We start from the raw sequence: 15,595 nt of genomic DNA, 5'->3' as shown, positions 1-15,595 counted from the left end.
TTTCGAACTTTAGCCACCCCTTCCTGTATCACAATCCTACAGCGCAAATGATCAGAGCATCCTCCCGCCTCAAAGTCACAATACGCCTGAGAGAACTTCTGTAACCATGAATCATTCATCAAGGTTCGATCTAGTTTCTTGCAAATCAAGTCATTATCCCTTTTATTGCTCCAAGTGAGCTTGGGACCTTGATAAGACATGTCAATAAGCGAGCAATAGTTGGCCACACTTTGAAATTCTCTCATCCCATTTGACACCAACAACATGTCCTCATTGCCTGAGTGTTCTTCTTCATTCATCAATATCTCATTAAAATCTCCAAATACAAACCATGGCTTGTTCCTTATCATCGGCGAGTCCTGATGCGATTTCAGGTCCTGCCACAGCTCCCTCCTCTCTTCCACTGTCTTAGCAGCATAAACAAAGGAGCAAAATATTTCTTCAGACATCCCATCCAGTAAAATAGCACAAGTGATTACTTGGCCAGTCTTGAAACATGGAGTCACTCTGACCTTCGGACTCCAAACAATCCAAATCCTCCCCAGCCTATTATTTTCATAATTTGATAGGAAAGACCAATCTCCAAATATTGATTCAGTAAGACGACTTGCCTTTGCTTCCTTAACTTTCGTCTCCAGTAGACAGCCAAACTGGAACGATCCCTTTCTGATCCAATCTCGAACTACAGAGTGTTTAGTTTTTTTGTTGAGTCCTCTGATGTTCCAGAAGAAACCAGACATTAATAATGTTTGCGAGTGGAATTTTTGCTCGAAGCCAGAGGCACAACCTCCTTGGCTTTCTGAGCACTTGGATCAGATAAGAACTTGTGCTTATCTTTAGAGTCTCTAGGTAGAGAATGCCGCAAGACAGCCACATTCTGGTCCTTTTCTTTAATTTGATTTGCAGTATGCTGTGTAGCATCTGCTGAGGCGGGGGTTTGCAGCGATCACATAACCTTCGTGGACAGAGCTATCCTCGTTCTTTTCCTCATCCTCCTGGACGGTATCCTCACTAACACTGTTATCCTCGTTCTTCTCCTCATCCTCCTCTGTTAGAGCAAGAACCGGGAATCTTGAAGTTGTTAAGACCTGTTCAGGCTCTGCCAGCTTCTTTGGGAACTAAAGAACTTACATCAAAGACGCAATGGAAGAGAGATTTGATTGTTCTCATGTTCTTCTTTTATGTAGCATAAACACAATAAACTACATAGGGCCTTTCGCCACCATGATCCTCATGATACCAGAATTACTACTGGAAGGCAATGGAATGATGAGTTGATTTGAAACACCAGTCTCCGTGGTCAGCCCTCATCATTTTAATAAGTTCTGTTGTGTTAGCCTTTTGTCTCAACTTCTCCATATTCTATGTCATTCACTCCGCAACTGCAGTCACAGTCAATTTAGCTGGAAAACTTACGGTAACCAAGACAATCTGGAGCATGGGTTATGTACTTTTTGAAGGTTGTGGTGGCTGTACTGGTGTTGTGGTTAATATTCTGTAACCCAATATGGTATATGAATGCTGTTGGATGTTGAATAACTCTTCTGATGCTGCATGCACATTGTAAGGATACGTGAGGCATATGCTTTCGCAACAAATGCGTGGAACTCCTAGGACTCCTCATACACCAAGAACCAAGATGGAGTTGCTTCCTCTTGCTTATAACGATAAACTCGAAGGCAAAGTCTGATCTCAGATCACTATTCACTGCTGCACACAAGATAGAACTTTAATAGAGAAATAACATTTTGTTTTCTTATGGGATCGTCGAAGAGATAATGGTTCTTCTTATTTTTTATATCTCTGTGATATGTAGAATCTATAGTTTTATCTTATACAATTTTCATTAAACCTATGGAGAAAAGTACAAAAGACTTTTATGAATGAAGAAATCATGCACTAAGGTTAGAAAGATTGATCTCTAATATCTGCTAATTTATTTCTGAGCAAACGTGTGTTTTTAAACTCTTCTTGAAGTGTGTAACCTTTCTCTTGACCTGAACACAAGACCAGGAGATAAAGCAATCATACTCAGAAACTATGGGAATAATCAGTTGGTATTTGACCTTTTAGTGGAAAATTTAAAGAATGAGGCAAACAATTTTTTTTAATATTGATTTTAAATCTTGTAATAGGTAATGACAAATATATTGATGTGTCATTAGACCAGCTATGGTCTTACTAAACAACAACATTTGCCAAACATTGGGGCAGAAGTAATGCACGCTAGAAAATTTGGATCTTCAGGAGGCTTTGTGCACACGTTCTTGCAGCCGTCATCATGCTTACAAGGGCCTGAGGGTGGGAATCTATAGTGACATGTAGCTGAAAAGTTTATTTAAAAATAAATAATCCGAATCAGTTCATTTTATTATATCGTTCAATTATGAAGAAGTAGAGGAAGAAAATATATATTACCAGTTGATCGAGAAAATAGAAGAAAAAAAGCTAGGATCAAACAAGCAAGTTGAATCTTCTGTGCTGACATTGTTTTTTTGTATCTCTTTTCTTTTGTGGAGATGTTTTTCTTTGTACAGAACTTAGGTTCACCCCCTAGGTGAACCTTTAAATTCACCCCACCTTTTAGCACCAATCAAATTTCCATATAGATTATTAATTAAAAAATATTAAACTAAACAAAAAATAGCTATAAAAAATAAAAAATACTAATTTTAACGATGCTAACGCTTCCACATAAACCCTAAACCCTAAATCTTAAATTCAAAACCCTATACCCTAAATTATAAACCCAAGTCCAAACCCCTAAACCCAAGTCCAAACCCCTAAACCCAAATCCTAAACCCTAAACCCTAATTCTAGACCCTAAACCTAAACCCTATATCCTTATACCCTAATCCTAGACCCTAAACCCTAAACCCTAATACTAGACCTTAAATCCAAATTATATATTTTAAACCCAAAAAATAGACTATAAACCTAAACCCTATACCCTAAACCCAAGTCTTAGACCCTAAACCTAAACCTTAACCCAAACCCTATAGCATCTAAGTTTGGGGTTTGGATTTAGGGTTTACCGTTTGAGTTTTAGGTCTAGGATTTGGATTTAGGGTATAGGTTTTGGATTTGTGTTTAAGATTTACCGTTTGGACTTATGCTTAAAGTTTTGGGTTTAGGGTATATAATTTGGGTTTAAGGTTTACGGTTTGGGTTTAGGGTCTAGGACTTGAGTTTAGGGTATAGAGTTTCGGTTTATAGTCTAGTTTTTGGGTTTATGGTATATAATTTGGGTTTAGGATCTATGATTAGGGTTTAGGGTTTAGGGTTTAGGGTATAGGGTTTGGGTTTAGGGGTTTGGATTTGGGTTTAGAATTTAGGGTATGGGGTTTTGAATTTAAGATTTAGGGTTTAGGGTTTACGTGGAAGCGTTAGCGTCGTTAAAATTAAAATTTTATTTTTTGTAGGTATTTTTTATTTAATTTAATGTTTTTTAATTAATAATCTATGTGGAAATTTAATTGGTGCTAAAGAGTTGGGTGAATTTAAAGGTTCACCCTATGGGGTGAACCTAAGTTCTGTCCTTTTTCTTTTGGGTTTAGAGCATATAATCATCTCCCTTTAACTGATACATACGTTACTAATTAGTTTCTAACAAAGAAAAAATATATTTACATATATATAAAAGAATCCAATTGCAATAATAAATCTGGCATTAGTTATATAACTAAGTATTTTGCCCGCATAACCGGACATAATTATTTTACAAATATTTATTAATAAATACATTATCATGTTAACTATAATGATAAAATCTGTTAAAAAATCATCAAAAATGTAGCTTTACTATCAATTTTTTAATCATATTTGACTATTGCTCGTTACGTTTTCATATTTGACTATTGCAGGAGCTTTGAAAAATTAACGAACCGTTGGAACGGGATGGGATCCACTGGACGAGAGAGCAGGCGTGGATGACCCATTAGCCGTGAGTGGTCGTCTGGTCGGGGCGTTACATTTTCATTTTTAAAAAACCTGTAAATTCATGCTCATCAGCTGAAAGTGAAACAATGGCTGATGCATGTTCGCATAGAGAGATAAATTGTAGAAAAGCCAAGCGAAAAATAAGGCCGAAACGTCAGGTTTCCAAAATGGGCCTTCATCCATAGGCCCAACAAAGTTTTTGTAGATTTGCTCTATTTATAACTGACGATTCATACCTTGGCTGCATTGCAAAACCCTAATCTGTGTGTTTAAGCGGCGCCACTTCTAATCGCATTCTGAGGTATTTCTTCATCCTCCGACTTACCTTTGCTGCTTTTCTTGAGATTTAAAGCTCTTGTTTATTGTATCATTACAGAGACAATGTCGACGGTCGGAGAACTCGCTTGCAGCTACGCTGTTATGATCCTTGAGGACGAGGGCATTTCCATCACTGTATCCTTTGAATCGACTCATCATCTTCTTGAACTATCGCACTAGCTATTCTTTTTCTTTTAATCGTAAGCTGATTGGTTTAGCTAGGGTTAATGCAGTCTCTTGAAATGTTTGATAGTAGTCTAAGATTGCATGTTTTTTTGTGTCTTATTTCTTCATTTGTCTTGCATCTTAGTGTCGTTAGGACAAGAAGTACGTTTGTTAGGTTTATTTTGATTAACAGGTGTCTTTCTTCTGTATTCAAGAAATAATTTTTACTTTTTGTTTATATCTTTAACTCTATTGTTAATAGTCTGACAAGATTGCGACTTTGGTCAAAGCCGCTGGTGTCGAGATTGAGTCTTACTGGCCAATGCTATTCGCCAAGATGGCCGAGAAGCGTAACGTCACTGACCTCATCATGAATGTTGGTGCTGGTGGCGGTGGAGGTGGTGCACCTGTTGCTGCCGCTGTACCCGCTGCTGCCGGAGGTGCCGCTGCCGCTGCCCCTGCCAAGGAGGAGAAGAAGGTATATAATTTAGAACAGATGACACTTTATTTATTTCTCTATCTTTTAGTTTGTGTTGGTTATTGATCCTTGTTTTGTTTTTGTGTAGGATGAACCAGCAGAAGAGAGCGATGGAGATCTTGGATTCGGCCTGTTCGATTAGTTGTCTCCCTGTTTTACACTTGCTATGTTTTATTGCTTTAGTTGGTTAAAAATTTTCAGTTTTGCCATTTTCGACATTAATACAGTTTGTTTGGTCCATTTGTTATATCAAGTTACTTTTGTTCGCACCGCCTCCACGATTATCAGTAATGTTTATGAGGTTTTTGTCTTATTGAATTTGCAGTACAATTCGATATTAAAATGGAATGATAATATAAACAACTAAATTTTGAATATACGAACATGTAAAAGTCCATCTTAATAGCTTGTTTTCCTATGTTTAGACAAGGTAAAGGCGTTATCTTAGGGTTAGAAACTTCTGTTCAAGCTAGTTATATTACTGAAACCTTGGTGGCGTGATGGATGACAAACTGTTTGTAGCATATTTGGTGGAGTCTCAGCATTTGAGTGATTCTGATGGAAAGTGGTTTCCTTATTCTCTATCCGATAATGCTAAGGTAAATCAATGACGAGGACTCAAGTGTTGGAGATACTAAGAATGATGAATTAGAATATACGAACATGTAAAAGTCAATGTATGGGAATTTCGGAGCTTGTTGAAGAGAGGATTGGGGATTTTGAAAAGAAAGAATGAGTGAAAAAAGAGAAACTAAAATAGGGTTCTTTTAGGAAGCAGCTTGTCTTGTCCAAAGAGTTTGAGAAGAATACCGTTTGTCTTGGCTGAACACAAAGTATTTCCAGTGTATCATTTTATTTTTCTTTAAGATGAGATTATTTTATAATAAAGGTTAATTTTACTCTAACCTTAAACAGTTTTAGAGTAAAAATAGAATTCTGAGTAATACTATACTTTGAAATAATTTAATTTTTATTCTTTTATAGAGATAAAAATTAAATTAAATATTTTGTAGTAAAAAATAGAGTAGTACTGAAAATGTTTTAGACTGAACATAGCGAGTTGATGTACTTCATTGTTCTTGTTGCCATGATCGATGTTTTAAAAAACAACAATCATGAAGAAAGTTGAAAAAATTGAAGCAAGAAGATTAGCTGAGATTTCCTCAAGAAATATCCTCGCCGGTTTTCTCAACATGATATAGTTGTGAACAAGAAATATACTTATTATTAACAGAAACATGTGCTTTTATCTATTTGCTCTTGTCCATACATAGAAGAAGGAACCAAAAGTTACAAACTTGGAAATGGTAAAAACCAAAGCAAGGGAGTGGTTCTCTACATAGTGCTCCCTTTTATTTAATACAACAGAGTAAAGAAAAGACAAATGACTTTAGTCCATATACTTGAGGACTGGTTCTTATTTCACGTGGTGATGGCCTTCTAAAGCTAACAAGTATTAGTCACAGAAATGAGTTCAAACTCAACTCCCACGTAGAACTTATCATTCACCAGATAAGGTTCATCAAGTGTCTTCAGAGGCATGAACTCGGGAAACCCATGGCTGACATCAGGTTCTTCACCAAGCCAACACGAATCTACAAAGAAAAAAAAAAGAATAATGTTTTACTATGCATCACAGTTCTTTTCAAAGTTAGAGAAGAAAAAAGAATGAGAAGGGATGTTTTCAACATATCAACATACAAGGTTTCTCAACATGATCTCGGTTAACCTGATCCAATACACGTAGCTTAAACTTGGTGAAAACATTTGCCTTTAGTGCATTGTTGACAAACCCATTTCCCACTAGATACACAGAAAGTGATTTTATCTTTGCCCTCTTTACACCCTCTTGGATGAACTTGAATTCTCCTCATCAATCACAAACAATATACAAATTTTGTCAGTATGGTGCATTTTTATGAAGTATATAAGTAAGGTGTGTTGAGAAAATTAGGGACTGATCATCACCATTTGCGGTTTCCAACTACAAATTCATTAGAATTATGAGCCTTTTCAGGCTCGAAAGACGAGAACCTGGTCATCATCCAAGTGATTTTGTGATTGAGAGGTTTCTCAGTCACACTAAAACATTCAGCTGTTCCTGAAGGAGCAGGTTCAACCCCAAAAAAAACTGACACCAAAGATACAACAATCTCCAATAAGGAACCCATACTGACAAAATCCTTTGCACAACAAGCGATGAGGAAAAGTCAGATAATTAGTCTCTCTAAACACTTTTATCTCTCTCTTTGTTTTCTTAAACACATACAGATATACCACAATCTTTTTGTTATTCTCTTCTCAATGCTTAGATGTTTATAATATGTTAGAGCGTGAGTCAATCAATATTTTACCTCCAGCTTTAGCTCAGCATATATATATTTTCTACTGAAGATCACTTGTAGTGACGTTAGTCGGATTTGACCAAAAACGTAATTATTCGATTCTCTTATGAAGTTTCGTGTTGTTGACCTAAATAAATAATTATTCAACTTTTGACATGGGACGACGCCGTTGCGTTTGCGTTAAGGCGTTAGTGCAGCTGCGATACTGGTAAAGAGATGTAGAGCCGTGGACTTAACATCAGCCAAGTGAGAATTGATGATGCTTTTATAATGTGATGGAGAAGAAGTGGTTTCAAGCTGATGTTTTTAGTTATAACAACTTAACAAGACTGTTAAAGGCAAATTAAGCAGTGATTGTTCATGATTGATAAAGACGCGAAGCCTAAAACAGTTACTTATACTAATTTGATCGATATTTACTCCAACTATGGTAACTTTAAGGAAGCAAAGAACACATTCAAAGTGATTGGCATCAGTGGAGAACATCAACCACATTGCTGTCCATGTTAATAAACCAATGTACGTTGGATCTTGCCTTGGTAAGAAAGTAAGGCTGCTGACTTTTCTTTAACCTCTGTTTCAAAGCCAAATAGAGAGCTTCTACAAGAAATTATATCAATCGACCAAAGAGGGTTCGATCATATATGTAGAAAGATTACAGAGGTAATAATTTAAGGAACCATAAGTTCCTACAAACTTGGAAACAGGAAAACACAATAACTAAGGGAGTGATGTGTGAGACAAGAGCAGTGCACCCTTTTATTCATAAAGCAAAGAAAAGAAAGACAAATGACTTTAGTCCAAACATACTTGAGGTTTCAGGTCTTGTTCTTCCACGTGGTGATGTCCTCTTATAAAGCTAACAATAATTAGTCACAGAGATGAATTCAAACTCAACTCCCACATATAACTTATCATTCACCAAATAAGGTTCACCAAGGTTCGACAGAGGCATATATTCTGGAAACCCTTGGATGACACCAGGATTTTCACCAAGCCAACCCAACACTACAAAAAAAAAGTAAAATGTTTAAATAATGCGTAAGTATTCGCGATTTGCGGCACATTATTGATAAACCCTCCTCCCACTAGATACACAGAAAATGATTTATCTTTTCCCTCTTTAAACCCTCTTGGGTGCACTTGAATTCTCCTGATCAAACACACACAATATACAACTTTTTTCATTGTAATGCAAAAGGAAGGTGTGTAAGTAAGAAAGTTTGAGAAAATAAGGCATTGATCATCACCATTTCCGGTTCCCAACAACAAATTCGTGAGAATTATGAACCTTTTCAGGCGCGAAAGACGAGAACCTGGTCATCATCCAAGTAACTTTGTGATTGAGAGGTTTCTCAATCACGCTAAAACATTCAGCTGTTCCGGAAGCAGCAGGTTCAACCCCAAAAAACCTGACACCAAAGATACAACAATCTCCAATAAGGAACCCTTTGCTCTCGAGATTGGCATGAGACATCAAATCTGAATCAGCCATCCACGTCGATTCAGGTGGGAAGCCTATGTTTCCTGAAAACGAGACACATCAACATCGACCAAACGGTATAGACAAATAAATATTGGATATATATAGATAAAGATAGGGACCTCTTGAATGCCATATTTTCGCTAGTTGATTGACGACAAATAACTCAACTTCGAGATTAACACTTGTTGAAGGTTGCTGCTTCTCTACGCCGATGGCGACATTACTATTGACAGTACCCGAATACCCATTTGGGTACACCATGAGTTTCCTATTTTCATACCAAGTCAAGATCACATGGAGCGAAGATTTTATAGGTTAGTTTATTTGAGAAATACCATTAAACAAGTTTTTCTTCAAAAAATAGCAGAATTCTTTTGTCGAAAATAGCACATTAAAAAAATAAAAAATATTTCTATTTATATATTTGAGTTTAGGATTCAGTGATTATATTTTATAGTTTAGTATTTAGTGAAGAGAATTATGGTTAGGGTTTATGATGTAAACTAATTTGGTGTCTTGATTAATTAATAATATGTGATATTTTAAATATATTTTTTTCTTTGAATCTATTTCTATGACAAATATTGAATTATATTATTTGAAGTTAATTTTTATGACAAAATAATAAAAAATATTATTTATTGGATTTGCTTTTTTGAGTTAAATTGAATATAACATATCTAATATAGGTTAGTTATATGTGTTTTTTTGTATATTAAGTATTAGAAGATAACAACAGAACTCACTATTTATAACCACCAAGATAAAAAACAGAGGACTCGACCCTGAAGATGTGTTTTTTGACTAAAGAGAAAGTGTCTATCTTCAAGAAGTGAGACGTTTTGTATTTTTCTTTTAGCGCTGCCATAATTTCTGTGAAAAGGAAGAAAAAATAACTTGAAAGTGATGATATAAAGAGACTATGAAACCAACTGCTTCTAAAAAGTTATATCTATTTATTTTACCATCAAGGGATATTGGTCGTGACATTGTTGCAAGCTGCAGATGATATGAAACTGATTCTTCCGATAGAGACTTATATATCTAAATGAGGATGCAAGTTAATAGCCATATATATAGGCATTACAGGACAAGAGCCAGGTGAATATTATTCCCATGTCTCTGTTTAGTCCCCTCCAACATTTATGGAATCTAACAAAATCAGAACCATAGTGGATTTCACACTATAGAGAGATTCGAGATTGATAAGCGTTATATATAAAATATATGTATATACTTGTATGATGTGATTGAAGAGACATAGAGAGAGGATTCTATATTCTCGGCGCATTATCTAGTGTGACTCCGAAGATAAAAATAAAGGATATAAAAGAAACACATAACAAATGCAGAATAAATGCAATTATTTTATGATACATATTAGACTGCATTTTTTTTATCATTCACCTTTTTATATGCCAAACAAAAAAAATATATTAAAATAATAAATAAATTGTTAATTTTAGTGTTAAATTGTTTAATCTGCAAAGAAAAAGAAAAAAAAGTTGGACTATTAATCTACATTAAATCTGCAAAACAATTGTATATATTTATTCTGCTTGTTCTGCCTTTTATCTTTTTATCTGTATTTTTGGTATGTGCATTATATTCAAAGTCAAAATCACAACTATTATGGATTCCAAGCTATAGAGAAATTCGAGATTGATATATACTTGTATGATGCTGACTAAAGAGACAGAGAGGGGATTCTATATTCTCGACGCATTATCTAGTGGCTCCGAAGGCATATAGAAAATCACAACCATTATGGATTTCACGCTATAAAGAGGTTCTAGATTGATAAGACAATTTACATCACATCTAAGGGAATATATCTGGTTTTTACAATCCCATTGTTTTGAACATCCTACATGTTTGTGTTTAGGTAGGATGTTCAAAAAATTTCAGAGTTAATCTTTCTCTCGAGTATTAACTTAGTATGGTCGGCTCAGTTAATAACACTTACTTTTAGATATTATAAAGAAATAAATATGAAATTACGTATTTGAAATACTTATTTATCTTTGAAATACTTATTTTAGATACAAATTCAAAATTTCATGTAGGCTTGTTTGAATTTTTTTGGGTACTTAAAATTTTTGAAATTTTTGGTTATCAATTCGGATTTAGTTAATAACATTTTAAAATTCGGATGTTTTTATGCCATTTGACCGTAGATCGGTCAGATTCAGTCTGGATCTCGGTTTTTTACCCACCCCTACTTGAGACCATGCAACAAATATTATGCATACGAGTGGTTTCGATATATAGAAAAAGGAAAAAAATAAAATCGTTGATCATGCACTTTCGCAATACAAGTTATACACCAACAGAGTAATATGTGGGTTGACAACATAAATAAAAGAGGAAAGTAACATCACAACTTGAGAGCAGCAATAGATTCGGCTTTAAACTCGACCCGAAGACCCAAGACCCGTCTAACCTCAGCAGGGGTAAGTCTCCACGTCATAGGTCCTGAGTTCTCTCCCCAGAAGTCCAAAATCTCTGAGACCTTCTCCAAGTTCAGTATCGTCGCCATTTGAGTTAACCGAGCGAATTTATCTCTCACTGTTCTCTGAGTCATACCCGAGAAATGACTAACCAAAGCCCTTGTGTCTCGGTCTAGCTGAAGCCCACCAAGCTGGCTAAACCGTTTCTGCATCATTATCACTTCCAGTCTCTTCACTATGAAATCTATTATGAGATGCAGAAACGAGTCGTAGTTGTTTGATGTCATTAGCGGTTGGAGCCACGCAGCGTTCGTTTCCACCGAGTGGAGAAGTCGCTGGACCCACGGGTCGTTCACCTCGTTCTCTGCGTACTCTGTTTCTGTCAGCTCGTAGCTTATGGTAGCTACAGTGTCTAGAACCGGACGGATTCTTGGTGTTACGGTTGCTACTAGCTGTTCCATGCCTGAGTTGAGTAGCTGCTTGAACGTGTTGCTTAACTCGCCTAGCTCGGATAGACATGACTTTATCCTCTCTCTATCTGCTGGTGCAGGAAACACCTGTGAACAGCACAAGATATCAAGACAAGTGAGACCCACTTGTCCGGTTAACGGGTTTGTTTCGCTGCGCATATGCTGATGTACAGAGCCTACATTACATCTAGCAAACAACTTATCTGTTCTAAATCACTACCTATAACTGGTTCTAGATTGTTGTTCCTTAAGATTCATACTTAAGTATGAGTCCATACCTCAGTGCATTGCTCCTCGATTTCGTGTTTGAGTTTGAGAATGTACTCGCAGCTCACATCCATATTGTTCAAAGCAGTTGCAATCTCAGTTCCAGTGTTTTCAACGCCGATACCACCCAAGAACAACCTAGCACCAAGGTTAGGCTCTCTAATCTTCTGCTGCAAAGCTTCATGGTAATCATTAGCCAACAAGCTACCAGCATTGCTCAACACAGCAATCACAGAGCTAATGTTCGAAGTCGAAATCGCTCTCCTCAGACAGCTCTGCAACACGTAGAACACATCGTCCACCATTGAAGTGGTAAGACTGTCTGGTACATGCTCATCAATCCTTATAGCTTTCCTCACATTCTCAACCATAAAGAACCCTTCTAGTATCACATAGAATCCCGTCACGTCCTGAATCACTTTGCTAAAACTTCCGTTTCTAAACGCTTTCGTAGCCCTTGGCAACAACTCAGCATCAACTGACGTCAAAGACTTGATCTTTGACACCATGAACTCTGTGTAATCCTCACCTAACTGCATCAGAGACAGTATCTCCTCCACATAGAGCTCTACTTCTCTCGGGTCTGGTCCTTCAGAAGCACCACCAGCAAGCAGATTCAAATTTGGAGAATTGTTGATGTCAGAAGCCAACCTAGCTAGCTTCCTAAACTCCATATACTTCTTCAAAATCAAGGAGCCTCTAGAATCACATTCCTCTTGCAACTCACATATCGCATAAACAACACCGTCTTCTCCGCAGAGACCTCTCAAGATCTCGTCGTTCTCTTCAATAGCCATGACAATGTCCTTAAACAAATTGGTTAAACATCCAACGAAGTTCACTTGCTCGAGTCCTTGCTCCATGAGCTCAACAACATTCTCATATTCCATCCTCCCTCTCATCGCAATCACCTTCTTCAAGTAACCAACGTAGAGCTGTAAACCTTCTTCCTCCATCCCCAACGGAGAGTACAGTCTCACGAATCTCAAGATCGTAGGATGATCTCTTTGGTCTATGGCTGCTAAGAGCTTCTTCTTCGCAATACCTTCGAGCTGTTTCTTGGATTCAAGAAGCTGCTCTCTCTGATCAGAACCAGAATCCTTGTACTGCGAATCGATCTGAAGAAACCTCTGCACGAACTTCGCGGCGGACTCGTAATCCTCCGAATCCAAAGCCGTCTTCACTCCTTCGATGCAATTCCCTCGCTCCACAATCGCGTCGATGCGCGAGAGAGTCACATTGACGCGAGACTGGGCGAGATCGAGCTCGCGCACCTTGCCGCTCACCTGATCCGCGAGATCGCAGGTCGATCTAACGTTCCCGAGCATGTGATCCGCGTCCGCCTTGACGATATCGAGAATCTCCGCGGATTTCTGGAGGTCGACGAGGCTACGATCCAGCTCCGTTCGCTGAGAGAGAAGCGTGTCGAGATCTGCATCCAAGCTCCGTTGGTATGCGATGCATTCGTGGAGGAGACGCGTCATCGCGCCTACGTCTGTGAGCGAGCGTACGTACTCTAACGCTTCCGGTGTACCGAATTTCACGGTGGAGGAATCTATCGACTCCACCGCCGCGTCGTCTGGTTCAAGCTCCGGCTGCCTTGTAACCGCCATCGATCTAATCGGAGTCGATGGCATTGTGGTAATTTAGTGATCGGCGAAACTTAGATCTGATCACAAATGCTTCTGAAAAATAAAGATGAAGCAACTCTTCTCCACTATGAAATGTTAGAAAATGGGCTTCAGCTAATGCTAAAAGCTCAAATCAGAGGCCTGATCTTTCTGGGTCATATAGCTATAATCTGAATATTTTGTATTAAAAATAACAAATTAGCAATTAGTTTTTTTTTTTTTGTTTTTTTTTTTTTTTGTCTTTTGTCTTTTTGATTAGTTAAAATCATGAAATTTTACACAAAGCCTAGGTCTTCTTCCAGAGACAAATAATTTAGAAAGAATACTAAAACTTAACTCAAATATCAAAATAATAGAACCAAAATGGGTATACTAGTCATTAGGCCTGGACAAAAAAAAAATCAAATCAGAACTGAACTTTCCAAAATCAGAATGGATCAAAACTCTCAAATATTCAAATGGTTACTATATTTATATATTTGAAATAACCAAACCAAATCGGATTAAAAACTGAATAGGTATGCGAATATATAAAATATTAGTTATATATACATATAACATAATTAAATATATATTTATAATTTAAAAATAAATTAAAATATCAATTTTTTTAAACTAAATTATTATATAGTATCCGAACTGCCATAAAAAATCTGAAAGTATTCGGATATTTTTAGTCGAAATATCTATAATTGTTATCTTAATCAACCTAACTATTTGATATTTTATTCAAAATACTTGACATTTAACCTAAATTACCCGAGGTATCAGAAATAAAGAACTGGAACTAAATAAGAACCAAATTTTTTATGAGTATTTTCTGGCTTCTAATTTGATTATCCGAACCAAACCAAATTTAAAACTACCAGAACCAAAAATAATCAGATAGTAAATGTATCTTCTAGTTTTTACCGAACTATACCCAATATCCAAAATACCCAATCCAGCGGAACCGATATCTGAAAAGTCCATACATACCAATGATAGCAAACATTGGAAAAATGCTCCAATCTCCATTAAACAGGTAAAAAGAAGTTAAAGTAACTTATTTGTGGTTTTGAAAAAACAAAATCCAAATCGGCGGAACCTTGAAATTCATGCAGCCAAACCATATTTACATTAATTTCGACCATGTCGTAACAAAAATTAACTATTAGTTAAACATAAATTTCTAGGAACTTGTAAATTTAAAATATAGTAATCGAAAACTTAACGGTTGCTCACCTGATTTAGTCCACGGGACAGTGTTTGGGGGTTGAATGGTCAAGGAATGTCCGAGGAAGGCAAAAAGCTAATTGGAATGATGTAGGCTCGATGTATATGGGCTTATAATTAAGGCCCATTATGGAAACAGATGGTCAGTCCACTTTTATGAGATCAATGTCGGTCAGTCGGTGCTCTGTCGGTGGGATATCTCGGTTGGTGTGTTTAAATAGCAGATTCTTCTATGTGGACATCATAGGCTGTTGTATTTTTCTAAACCCATGACACATGTTGTGGTACCCAATTCACTTACTCTACCTAGCATGGATGTATCCTTAATTGCTTTACTATTTAAACAGTCAATAATTAATTGTGAAATGAGTAGAACATTTGCTTAATCGACTTCTTAAACTTTGTTTAACTTTGGCATCCAAACGAGTTTATATTACTAACTTTTTCAATCATACGCAATATGCTTATTATTATTTTTCTTTTTAATAACGTGTGGCCATACAGATTACACTCGTAGGAGTAAACACGAACCACTCTTATTTAATAGCGTGAGGCCATATAGATTATATCCCTTCACAGAAAGTACTCTTTTTTTTCTTTGAAAACTGATAATATTCGTTTACAACCATTAGTTCTGTCACGTGAACGGTTGCGCCGAGATTTGGATTCTTACGGAAGTACTTCTGTATCAATAAGAACGGATAATTAGTTACTTAACTACAACTCAAAGCTTTTTAAGTTAATAAATAATTAATAAAATGAACTCTAAAAAGAGTGTTTAATTACTTGTTAGAACACAACACAACTCAACAAAACAAGACAAAAAACTTG

At 36.5% G+C, this 15,595-nt stretch overlaps 3 protein-coding genes and 1 pseudogene across 6 annotated transcripts; 1 reads left to right on the top strand and 3 right to left on the bottom strand.

Annotated features, from left to right (window-relative positions):
• The first annotated feature begins 4,184 nt into the window (after nucleotides 1–4,184).
• On the top strand, nucleotides 4,185–5,213 carry LOC106331967 (60S acidic ribosomal protein P1-2). Its single transcript, XM_013770409.1, has 4 exons — nucleotides 4,185–4,240; nucleotides 4,316–4,392; nucleotides 4,685–4,900; nucleotides 4,989–5,213. The coding sequence occupies exons 2-4, from the start codon at nucleotides 4,321–4,323 to the stop codon at nucleotides 5,040–5,042; spliced, it is 342 nt and encodes a 113-aa protein (XP_013625863.1). The 5' UTR covers nucleotides 4,185–4,240; nucleotides 4,316–4,320; the 3' UTR covers nucleotides 5,043–5,213.
• A 1,127-nt stretch (nucleotides 5,214–6,340) lies between these two features.
• LOC106330091 lies at nucleotides 6,341–7,740 on the bottom strand (annotated as a pseudogene).
• A 47-nt stretch (nucleotides 7,741–7,787) lies between these two features.
• Nucleotides 7,788–9,759, bottom strand: LOC106332122. Of its 4 annotated transcripts, none has more exons than XM_013770592.1 (5): nucleotides 9,697–9,759; nucleotides 9,478–9,604; nucleotides 8,851–8,999; nucleotides 8,496–8,772; nucleotides 7,788–8,398 (listed from the first exon to the last, which is right to left on the bottom strand). In XM_013770592.1, exons 3-5 carry the CDS (start codon nucleotides 8,990–8,992, stop codon nucleotides 8,254–8,256), a joined length of 564 nt encoding a protein of 187 aa, XP_013626046.1. In that variant the 5' UTR covers nucleotides 8,993–8,999; nucleotides 9,478–9,604; nucleotides 9,697–9,759; the 3' UTR covers nucleotides 7,788–8,253. The 4 variants fall into 4 exon arrangements, with proteins under 4 accessions (XP_013626046.1, XP_013626049.1, XP_013626048.1 ...); XM_013770595.1 differs by having other exon boundaries at nucleotides 7,788–8,253; XM_013770594.1 differs by lacking the exon at nucleotides 9,478–9,604 and having other exon boundaries at nucleotides 9,697–9,758.
• A 1,238-nt stretch (nucleotides 9,760–10,997) lies between these two features.
• LOC106335381 (conserved oligomeric Golgi complex subunit 4) lies at nucleotides 10,998–13,662 on the bottom strand. Its single transcript, XM_013773892.1, has 2 exons — nucleotides 11,930–13,662; nucleotides 10,998–11,738 (listed from the first exon to the last, which is right to left on the bottom strand). Exons 1-2 carry the CDS (start codon nucleotides 13,553–13,555, stop codon nucleotides 11,109–11,111), a joined length of 2,256 nt encoding a protein of 751 aa, XP_013629346.1. The 5' UTR covers nucleotides 13,556–13,662; the 3' UTR covers nucleotides 10,998–11,108.
• Between the last annotated feature and the right edge of the window lie 1,933 nt (nucleotides 13,663–15,595).

The sequence above is a fragment of the Brassica oleracea genome, chromosome C3, assembly GCF_000695525.1.
Source record: "Brassica oleracea var. oleracea cultivar TO1000 chromosome C3, BOL, whole genome shotgun sequence".
Lineage (NCBI taxonomy): Eukaryota > Viridiplantae > Streptophyta > Magnoliopsida > Brassicales > Brassicaceae > Brassica > Brassica oleracea.
Note: the sequence above shows the minus strand (reverse complement) of the source record. Positions and strands in the feature narration are given on the sequence as shown.

Excerpts from the sequence above, each read along its gene's own strand:
- LOC106331967 (XM_013770409.1), top strand. The coding sequence starts at position 4,321 with ATGTCGACGGTCGGAGAACTCGCTTGCAGCTACGCTGTTATGATCCTT. Across the intron at positions 4,393-4,684 it reads ACGAGGGCATTTCCATCACT|TCTGACAAGATTGCGACTTT; the intron begins GTATCCTTTGAA and ends TATTGTTAATAG. Across the intron at positions 4,901-4,988 it reads CTGCCAAGGAGGAGAAGAAG|GATGAACCAGCAGAAGAGAG; the intron begins GTATATAATTTA and ends GTTTTTGTGTAG.
- LOC106332122 (XM_013770592.1), bottom strand. The coding sequence starts at position 8,992 with ATGGTGTACCCAAATGGGTATTCGGGTACTGTCAATAGTAATGTCGCC. Across the intron at positions 8,773-8,850 it reads GAAAATATGGCATTCAAGAG|GAAACATAGGCTTCCCACCT; the intron begins GTCCCTATCTTT and ends TCTCGTTTTCAG. Across the intron at positions 8,399-8,495 it reads GTTGTTGGGAACCGGAAATG|GAGAATTCAAGTGCACCCAA; the intron begins GTGATGATCAAT and ends GTGTTTGATCAG.
- LOC106335381 (XM_013773892.1), bottom strand. The coding sequence starts at position 13,555 with ATGCCATCGACTCCGATTAGATCGATGGCGGTTACAAGGCAGCCGGAG. Across the intron at positions 11,739-11,929 it reads TCGAGGAGCAATGCACTGAG|GTGTTTCCTGCACCAGCAGA; the intron begins GTATGGACTCAT and ends TGCTGTTCACAG.